The sequence below is a fragment of the Pteropus vampyrus genome, unplaced genomic scaffold, assembly GCF_000151845.1.
Source record: "Pteropus vampyrus isolate Shadow unplaced genomic scaffold, Pvam_2.0 Scaffold10, whole genome shotgun sequence".
Taxonomy (NCBI): Eukaryota; Metazoa; Chordata; class Mammalia; order Chiroptera; family Pteropodidae; genus Pteropus; species Pteropus vampyrus.
In genome coordinates, this window is record NW_011888791.1 from 1,519,189 (window position 1) to 1,529,368 (window position 10,180).

The 10,180-nt window shown below is 52.3% G+C and overlaps 1 protein-coding gene across 2 annotated transcripts in view; it reads left to right on the forward strand.

Moving 5' to 3' along the window:
* Positions 1–9,921, forward strand: part of GRAMD2A (GRAM domain containing 2A) — a 31,069-nt gene extending 21,148 nt beyond the window's left edge. Inside the window, exons 2-12 of one of the 2 annotated variants that reach the window (XM_023521891.1) lie at positions 1,635–1,717; positions 2,536–2,593; positions 2,940–3,015; positions 3,612–3,715; positions 4,341–4,439; positions 4,571–4,642; positions 5,181–5,243; positions 6,231–6,375; positions 6,595–6,694; positions 7,379–7,483; positions 7,737–9,921. In XM_023521891.1, the coding sequence (XP_023377659.1) occupies positions 1,635–1,717; positions 2,536–2,593; positions 2,940–3,015; positions 3,612–3,715; positions 4,341–4,439; positions 4,571–4,642; positions 5,181–5,243; positions 6,231–6,375; positions 6,595–6,694; positions 7,379–7,483; positions 7,737–7,740 (909 nt within the window). In that variant the 3' untranslated portion in view covers positions 7,741–9,921. Of the gene's footprint in view, positions 1–1,634; positions 1,718–2,535; positions 2,594–2,939; positions 3,016–3,611; positions 3,716–4,340; positions 4,440–4,570; positions 4,643–5,180; positions 5,244–6,230; positions 6,376–6,594; positions 6,695–7,378; positions 7,488–7,736 lie in introns of those variants that run through there. The other variant, XM_023521893.1, reaches the window with a different exon arrangement.
* The last annotated feature ends 259 nt before the right edge of the window (positions 9,922–10,180 follow it).

Sequence of the window (10,180 nt, forward strand, 5' to 3'; positions counted from 1 at the left end):
TTTTGGAAGTGGGTCTAAAGAGCTTGAGAAATGTTTGTTCTCAATCCACTAATTTCACTTCTGAGAATTTATTTTAGGAATGGACAGTGACATGGGGAATTTCTCATGAAATCATGTTAAGCAACAAAAATAGGGGATACCAATTATATGATCTATAATCCCACTCACATAAATTATATATTTGCATAAATATATATTTAGGTCACTTGGGAATTTTTTTCTTATGGATGATTTCGATCACATTTATATATTTTATATTTCTCATTTTCCCTATAATAAGGGGGGAAAAAAAAACCTCTGTGAAATGTGAGATGATGGAACCAAATAAATCCAGAAATTAACTTTGGGAATCAAAAAGTCAAATCACTAGTACATCAAATGAAAGCGACATTCTGTCACTTTGCAAGATACAGGAAATATATGTCGATGTGTATATCAAATTTTTCTGTAAGGTTGAGGCAGAGATTACCAGGTCACATGGCTGTGGCTGGGCTGATTTTGTGGGCGGGGTCACCTGACGCTTCATGGTATGATGTTGGGTACATCTTGTCCCCTGGGGTTTCAGTTTCCTAATCTTTCCAGTGGTATGGCGGGAGAGGGTCAGACTAAACTCTGAGGGTCCTGGCAGATCTCTGCGGAGTCTGTAACTGTTCTTGAAGAAGAGAACTTTGACCTGCCAAGTCACCGAGCTGAGAGCGACTGAGTGCTAGGATCTGCAGGCTCCAGTTCCAGCTCATCTGCTGAGAGAGCACTGCACAGGAACTTGTTACCTATTCCGGTCACCGCGCTGCCCTGCCTTGGCTCTACTTCTTGGCCACCCCCTTTTCCTGTCAGCCCCTGGACCCACTAAGCTGGGGGCTAGTTTGCTCAGGCTTTATTGATTTCCAGCCTATCTTCCCTGGAGGGGCAGAAAGGAGGAAACCCTATTGTTTGGAGCTGTTAAAGGGAGGCGTGAACTCCAAGGCCATTGTGGAGCCCCTCGGCCTAGGACGGGAGTGTCCCCTCCCTCCTGGACCCTCTTTCTGGGACATTTTTGAGATGTTTGGCTCTCAGGCTGAGATACCCCGACTGTCCAAAGGTGACACATGGCAACTTCCTGGTATATGGGGCAGCCCCTCCCATCTCGGCCCACACACACCACCTGTGGGCTGACTGGAGTCCACTCCCACACCATCAGCTGCATCAGCTACTCAACTTTTATAAGGACTTCTGTGCTCAACATCCTTGCCCAGAATCTGATAGTTTACGGTAATGCTAGGCATTACCTAGGCATCTCGGAAACTTACTTTCAGCTGCAAGCAAGTCTCGGAGTCCTCCCTCCCAATATGCCTTCTAAAGGGTGGGGCCCAAGGCTTAACTCTGCTTGGTGCTGGATGAGGTAGATTGATTTTCTTCCGCCCAGGCATAAACTGAACTTCAGGCTTCTAGGAAAGACAGCTTATGAGACTCCCGCCTCTGTCAGCTGCTCCCGAACCCCTGCCTGGGCTGCTGCCTCCCGACTGCGATGTCTTCAGCCTCACCCTGAAAAGTGGTGAGCAGAGGAAGCTGTCCTGGGTATGGTGGAGCTGGTAGGGCAAGGCGTCCCCGTGATCCACCCTTCCTGATGTGGGCCCGTTTCTTCTTACAACCAACAGATGCATGGAAAGACGGCTTCTCTGAAGAGTCCTGTGTCCTGCACAGAGAAACTAGACAGGGTTCAGGCACCGCCGGACTCCAGGTGAGCCCTCGCCAAGTCAAATTATATATACGGACTGGGGGTGGGAAGCCCTCGGAATGTGACCTGTTAGAAATGGGACCTTAAGGCAGAGTCGGGGTGTTAGGTGAATCACAGGTTGCCCAGGGCCTCTTTCTCCCACTCCGAGGCCTTTCCCTACGCACTGGGACCTAGCAGAGTCCAGGCTTCTCGGGTTACTAGCCTCCTCCCCTGCCCACCTGTCTTTAGGCCAACCGGGTTAGGACAAAGGTTTGCTTTTAGCACCACCCTTTTCCCCAGCCTCCGATGCCTCAGTCAGTTCAGATTAGTCTGCCAAACTCCTCACTGCAGAGCTCCAGGCTACCGGAGGAGGCATGGCCCATGGCCAGGCCCAGGAGCTGTGAGTCTGATGCCACCATCTCACCCACTCCCCAGCTGGTCCTTGTCCCTGTGCCTCCGGCCCATTTATATTTGGGTCTGCTCCTCTGCTAATCCCTTGGCCAGAGAAATGAGAAGGGGTTCTTGACAGCCCTGGTGGGTGGCTCCTGAGCTTCTCTGGGAGATCTAGGCTTGGGCTGAGCAATCCTCCTGGGGGGGCCACTGCTCACAGCTGTCTGGGAGAAGGGGGCCACTGAGACTCCTCTTCCGACCCCTCTGTGCGTTGAGGAATGCCCTTCCCCGACAAGCTATTTGCTCTCAGTGCTTATCACTGTGTCGAGAGACAGGCCCCTCTGAGCTCGGCCCCAAGCTTCTGGCTTGAAGCCAGGGCAGAATTGGCACTGAAGATGCATGGGCAGGACTCGAGGGTTCCTTGTCCTTGGAATGGAATGTCTCCTTTGCAGTCTGCACTGGCCACAAGGCTCGAAGGGCGAAGATATAAAGAAGTGCAGTAGAGAGGGGGTAAGTGTATGGAGGCTGACTTCTCATTGCCCAGCAAGGGAGGGGCCCGGGCTGCCTGAATTCAGTGATTGTTAGCTTCTAGGTCACTAGGAAACCTGAGTGAGTGCCTCTTCTTGGGTGGGAGTGATGCATCTCCCTCCAGTCGCAGGCTACCTGTCAGGGCCCAGCATCCCCAGGAGACAAGCTATGCTTGGAACTGAGCCCTCTCTACCCACGGGCTGTTCATGCCCTGCTTCATGCTAAGTCCCCTGGGTGGCCTGGGCATTACTTCCTGGTGGCTGGATTCAGGGCCCCTTTAGTGGTCTGATCTCCCAGAACTTCTCAGCCCCAGCCCGTGTGTTTACAGACACTACTGAGTAAATACAATCAGCAATACCACAAGCTGTTCAAGGACATCCCCTTGGAGGAGGTGGTTCTCAAAGGTGAGCTGTCTCCCTGGTGTGCCTGGACAGGCGCCTGTAGTGCCCGAGGCCCAGGTCCCATCCTCTGGAGCCTCCAAGGCACAATTTAGAAATGTTAACTGGCTGTCCTTTGGGTGTAGTTGGCCCCTTTTCCTTCAAAAGTGCGAGAAGACTGGGCTAGTTTGGGGATATAAAGTTGAATTTGTAAAGATTTTCTTGAGAAAATGTCAGGGCTTCCAACTCTTATTTCTGTTCTGCTCTTATCAGTGGCTATTCTTTCCTGCCGAGGCCTCTCACAGAGCATGTGGGAGCATTTGCACAACCAAGGCCCTCTCTGCGGGGCAGAGCAGGGGATTCTGCCTGAGAGGGTGAGAATCCAGGCTTGGGGGACCAGGGCAGAAACTTAGCAATCTTCTGGGGTAGGGACAGTCAGGATTCTCAGGGAAGGATTTTTGGGTTTTGGGGGTTACTGGGGGATGGATTGTTTGAGAAGTGGGGTTCTAAGGAAGACGGTCTTTGAGGCTGGACTCTGGACTCCTCTGAGTGTGAGGACCCAGGCCCCTGGGGCTTCCCAACTGACCTTGCTCATGGCAGTCTTCTCTCCTGTGACTTCCCAGTGTGTTCCTGTGCCCTGCAGAGGGACCTCCTTCTCCAGGGCCGGCTCTACATCTCCCCCAACTGGCTCTGCTTCCATGCCAGCCTCTTTGGCAAGGATATCAAGGTAGTAATGAGTGGGAAGGGCTGCTATAGCCCGTAAGACCCTGCCCCAGCCCAGGGAAGAGACAGCCCCCTGCCCTATGGGCTTGCCTCGAGTCATCCCCGTCCCTCTGGTGAAGCCTCTCACTGGTTGGATGAGCAGCAGTGAGGCATCCCACCTGGTGTCAACGCTGTCTCTTCCAAAAGAGGGGCCCCACGTCTAGACTCTACATCTGGCCTGAGTTGGCCTAAACAATTCACAGCCAAATTATTCTTCTTACAAATTGCCTTCAGAATCAGAGTGGGATGTCGCACTTAGGGGGAGTCATAAGCGTGGCCAGGAGATAGCTAAGGGAACTCCGTTACTAGAGTATGGGATTCCCCACAGGCAACCATCCTTGGCCTCCTGGATAACGGGGTAAAAGCCTGGAGTGGTCTGTGCTGCCCAAGCTGGGCAGGGTGGTGGAGATAACTGGAAGGGGAGCCTGCATGAGAAGGAGAGGTGCAGATACTCTCCTACATGCATCCCGGCTTCTTCATGGTACTTGGGCTTGGCTCCCTGCAAGCTGAGGATCGGGCCCTATGCTGGAAGCAAAGGGACCAAGTCCTTGGTCATGCGTACTGAGAGGATCACACCTCTTTGCCCTCAGGTGGTCATTCCCCTGCTGTCTGTGCAAATGATCAAAAAACACAAGATGGCATGGCTCTTTCCCAATGGCCTGGCCATCACCACCAATACCAGCCAGAAGGTCAGTGAGTCTCTGGGCCACATTCCCTTGTCAGTCTCTGCACCCCAGCCCCAGGAGCCGACAGCCTGACTCTGGCAGACTCTCAAGTCTTAAATTACCCCACCCCTTTCTGTTTTCTTTCCATATCCCAGTATGTTTTTGTGTCACTGCATTCCCGGGACAGTGTATATGACATGCTGAGGAGGGTCTGCACTCATCTACAGGTATGGAGCTCGGGGCAGGAGTTAGGCCAGGGAGGCTGCTCAGGCCCTGACTGAGGTCTTGGGACAAGGCTGTGGGGGGAGGTTGGCCCATCTCTTCAACCCAGGAAACAGGGGCAGAGAGGGGGAAGTAACAGGCGACAGCTCAGTGTATCAGAGGCAGTGTATCCTTGGACTGTGTGTCTGCATTTGCGAGTATGTCTCTTTGAGGCCAGTGGGCCCTTCTGTGTCCCCATGCATCACCCTCACTTGTGCTTCTTCAGCGTACAGACAGGAGCATGGGGCTGCTTCCCAGGATGCCTACAGCTCTCTCTGGCCTATGGTGAGGAAGGGAGGCGCAGCAGCATGGGAGAGTAGGTTGCTTTGGACTTGCCCCTCTGCTGCAGCATAAATGGGGCACCCCTGCAAACTCTGGGAGCTAGGCGCTATCCGACCCAAAATGGAGGCGAAGCTAGCTCTCTTCGAGAATGCTAACACAGTCCCATGCCTGACCTTGGCTGTTCCAGATAGACAAGTGACCCCTGTTCCCTTTCCTCCTCAGCCTTCCAGCAAGAAGAGTCTGAGTGTAAGAGAATTTCCAGAGGAACCCGAATGCGAGTCTCTGGTGAGAGCTGAGGCTGGGAGCCAAAGCCGCTGGCCTGAGACTGCTGAGGCTTCAGGGCCTCCCAGGCAGGGGTCCACAATGCAGCACTGAGGCACCAGGCTCAAGAGCCGGTGGCCATGCTGTGTCAGGGGGCCTCTTTGACCTGCCACATTCCATATCATGCAGAGCCACCAGGTCCTGGGCAGATTTGCTGACTTAATGAGCAGATCAGATGTCCAGCCCCGGAACACTGTCCGGGTTGGATCCCACACCTGTAATGGGCACAGAGCCAGAGACCTATATCCTCTTTCCTTTAACAGAGTCAGGAGGGCTTTTATGGGTCTAGAGATGTCCCTGGGGAAGAATTCCATAGACTATTAATATAGAACCCAGATAGACTTATTTTAGATTTGTCAAGGTCTCAACAGTTTCCTTTGGCAGCTGGGATTCTGGATAGGCAGAGCTGAATTTCTAGACTAGGGATGAAGTATGGAAATGACTCCAGGGTGTTTGAAGCTTTCTTCAGGAACTATTAAGCGGTTAGCCAAGCATGCAGTATGCACAACACAGTACAGGGAGATAGGAGGTAATGTTCCCATTTTCACTGATGGGGACTTTAAGTGCCCTCTGCCAAGATCAGTGATATTCTTAAGATTAGAGCCTCGATCAGAAGGAGTCATGACTTATCCCATCTAAGATAGGTTGTGCTGAGCTTTCTCGGACTCAGCTGATCTGAGTATGTACCTGGGTTGGTTCACATCTACATTAGCAGTCTTCGAAGACATTGTTCCCTGTAAGAGTAGCCAGTCATAGCAAGGGAGCAGATAGGAGAGACATGTGGTTGCTATAGCAATGGTTCCTCCCATCCCCGGTACCTGCTTCCATGCCTTGCTAGACATCCATGTTGGTGATATCTGGAGAAAGCTTTGATAAACCTGGTGTGGGCCCCTTAGGGCAAGTAAGATCCCAAGGGTCATGGTGAGAGAGCTTCTCCTGCCTTCTCTGCAGGAAGTCCTCATCCCCGAGATGAAGTGGAGAAAAGTGTGCCCTGCCTCCAGGACCCCGTTCCTCCAAGACAACATCCCTTCTATCCCTCGGGTGTCTGTGGACTCCATGGACAGCTTCCTCCCCTCCAGGAAACCTCCAGGGTCTGGTGAGTTCAGAGGGCTTGTCTATGGCAACTGCTTGCAAAGACCAGGCTTCTCCTCCTCCCACTTCTGTGAAAAGGGATCATCCCAGCCAGCAGGGCTTCTGAGAGCTGTTTCTTTCTCCAAATCCATAAAGGAAAGCCAAGAGCCCAAGCAGCTTCAGGGAGTGGCAGGAGGTGGGCATGCCCCACGCGGGGCTGGGGACCTGACTGCTCTCATTGCAGAGAATGCTGTCTGTGAGGAGGAGATGCTGGAGGAGGTGCCCAGAAGCAACCAGGAGCTGCAGCTCTGGGATTACCGGCTCCTCAAGGTCTTCTTCGTGCTGTAGGTGACTGTACCTGGGGAGGGGCAGACCCATCTGGGTATCTGGGTGTTTGGAGCAGGAGACTTGGTGTGTGTGTGTGGGGGGTCACTGTCCAGAATAAGGGGAAGATTCTGAGGCAACTGCAAGCTCCTGACAAAGTATCTCCAGTTTTTATTTTAATAACACTGTAATTTACGGTTAAGGCTCTGTGATGGGGAAGAGCGGGTATGACACTTCAGACAAGGAAATGTTACACAGGACTGGGGAGAGTGAGCATGGAGGGATGTTTCATGAACAGCCAGGCCCTGGCTTCCCCTCACCTCACCTCCTCTCCTTCCTTTGGCCCTGCTGGCTGGGCTTGACTGTCAGCCTCAGCACTCGCTGTGTGAACCGCCTACTGCTGTAGGGGCTAATCTCAGTGGTCTGACAAGGTGGCTGGCTGGTCCGAAGGAAGGTGGGGCCCAGCTGAAGAACCCAGAACTCCTGCTGGGCTTTGAGGACCCCTCCATGGAGATGAGTCTCGGGACCCCCACGCAGCCTTTGGCATGAAAGAGCCCCAGGCTTGAACACGGCTGCGGGGCAGAGGTTCTGTAGTCCCTCTAGTTGCAAGAGTAGCTTAGTTCCCACGCCTACTTTGGGCGAGCCTCTAAAAATGCCCTTTTTCTAGAAGACCGATTCAACTCTTCTTGCCCCTTTTTCTCCAGGATCTGCTTCCTGATCATGTCCTCGTCCTATCTGGCATTCCGTATCTCCCAGCTGGAACAGCAGTTATGCTCCCTGAATTGGGATAGCCCAGTCCCTGGGCACAGGTGATGTCCCTTCTCTTCTCAGTGCCTCTAGGATTCAGGGCTGACAGGGACCAAAACCTACAACTAGGCTGCTTGTCACCTTGGCTGCCCCAGGCAAGATGGCTTGATGGACCTAAGCAAAGTTGTGCAGCGTGTGCAGGGTGCACAGATCCCGCCCTGACCCACTCTCATGGGGTGGTGGAGAAGGCTTTACTGACCTGTCTGTCTGCCTTATAGGCCCTTTCTCTGATCTGGGTATCCCTTCTGTGTGTAGGTAACAGCCGCTCGGCCTTTGTCTCCATTCTTCCAAGAAGAACGCTCTGGGTGCTAACGTTCTATCAATGACCCCCTTGAGTTTATGTCGCTGCTGCGCTGGGACTGGTTGTGAAGGAAAATATTCCAGAGCCCTCCTCCTTCGCCGACTCTTACCGCTCTCCCGGGTGATCTGAAGTACCTGTTTACAAAGCTCCTACAATTTTTGGACTCAGACAAAAAGCCAGATATTTTGGAACCAGCTGAGGAATTCTGTATACTAAGCTTCGGCAACCACTTGAATGAAAAAAAAGAAAATAACCTGTTTCTTAGAAACAGTTTTGGCACACAGGAAGAGCACTAGGGGCCGCCCCAAAGGACAGAAGCCATGCTTTGATATCTAGAATGCGGCTCCCTGACTGTCACATGGCTCACTCCAGTGGTGGGACAGGGGCCAGAACCCAAACCACCAGTGTAGGCTCTGCCCTCTTCCCACATACTGAGAGTCCCTGTTCTGGGGCCTAAAGGGCTACTCTCCAGGGACCCAGGCACCTCCCTTTCAGGCCCAGGGCAGACCGGAGGGAAATGTGGGGCAAGCATTGAATGAGGAGGGGAGGGCTTATGGCGAGCACTCCAGCAAGAGAGGAGTGTTCACGCTCTGTGCCGAGGCTCTGCTCTGGCCCCTGCTGACGCTGCCTGAATCTGGGAGGACACCACTACAACGAGGGCTGTGAAGAAGAAAAGAGGTCTAGCATTCCGTATCCTCAGCTGCCGCTTCCTGGTGAGACAGGTGGAGCAGGGCCTTTGATCACTGACTGGTGTGGTCAAACATTTCCTAGGTGCCACAGGTGAAAAGTGGGTATGACAAGAGTGGTGGCTTTGATCCGAGGTCTTGCCTTGTACTCCCTGCCTGACTGCCTGAACTTCAGATCTGGCCAACGGCAGCTGGTTGGGGAGTCTAGGCTGGGTAGCCGGGCATGATTGTGTTGAGTCACCATAGGGCAGAACTCGCTCATGTCACCTGCAAGCACCTGCAACCATTCCATGGGCTTTATCCTCCATAAATAAGGTGGAGGTGTTCAAAGTGGGGGTGGTACAGTGCAGGGACCATGCCAAGGGGGAGTCTGTCTGATATCTTTGGGGAAAATAGAGGTAGGGCATTGAAAGGGTGGACATGGTGGGGGCTTCACCTTAGAGATTCCTTTTCTATCAGAGTGTTCTCTATTCCTAAAAGCTTCTCTGTGCCTCAGAACTCTGGCCTGTTCTCCCTGGGACTCCCATCTGCTAAGACAGTGCCTTTGGCGATTCTGCGAGGGCCTTAGTGAGGAGGCCAGTGGTATCAGAGAAGTCACAGGTGTTGGGTAGGTGATGTCAGAAATAGCCACTGTTTTTTCCTCTGCAGACACTTGAAAAATTAATCAGGGAGAAATCCAGGTGGAAATTATTTATCATGGAGCCACACTTGTCTGTCTGGTTTATGACAAACCCAAATGAGGATTGGAAGGACTGACAGTAGGTAACAGCTCCCTAAACTCAGACTAGAGGTCTCTTCACCCTCTCCCCATGCCAGCTTCTAGGATTAAGTTTAGAGCCTGGCCTAGTGGGTTGCTTGCACCAAATCTGTATGTGTCAGGTGAAACGCACTATGCTACTCTCCCCACAGTGCCACACTGGGTGAATGTCCATCCTTTTTTAGAAACAAGCCCCCCTCACCACTCCTTTCCATCATGTTTTCAGGGAAATAATCCTACTTGCCCAGCACCTCCCCTCCCTGGTCCTTGTTGTAGGGTGGGGAGAACAGATTTATTCTCTGAGCCTTGCGAACTTAAACTGGAGGCCATGAGGTGTCAGGTCATCGGTGGCTGTGCCAAGATGCTGATGGACCTAGTCTCCAGCCATGCCCCAGGCTCAGAAAAGGCAAGAGGCATGCTGTAGGGTAGGTAGCTTGGGAGGCCCTCTAATGGTCCAGGGCTCTGAGTGGTACGGGTGTGCCTGTCCTTCTGGAGGGTCCTCTCTCTGTTTCTCCCTTTTGTCCCCTAGCCTGGTCCTCTGGGGCCAGTGTACCTTCTGCTGTGCTCATTTATAAACTATGTGTATTTATAGACCTGCTTGCATTGGCCGATGCGTCTCTAATTCCCTGAGAGTTTGGTTCAATTGTCCTTGAGTTGTTCCACTATGGCGTTAGCCTTTGAAAATATTTTTAATTAAAAAAAACCTGATTTTTCTAGTGTCCTGTGGTATGGAAAGTTTATTTTTACTTTTTGATTACTCACTAAAGGTACCCTTTCTGATGGAGCCCAAGTCATTCCCAGAATCCCAAGTATTCTGCAAGCAAGTCTGTAGGACTTTAGCTTGGCTGACTCATACTTCAGGCGTATGGTGAAGGATAAGAATGGTCAACAGCAAAGCACTACAGCCTTTTGTCTCTGTTTGGGGGACACAGAATGCTTCCCCGTTTCTCCTGGG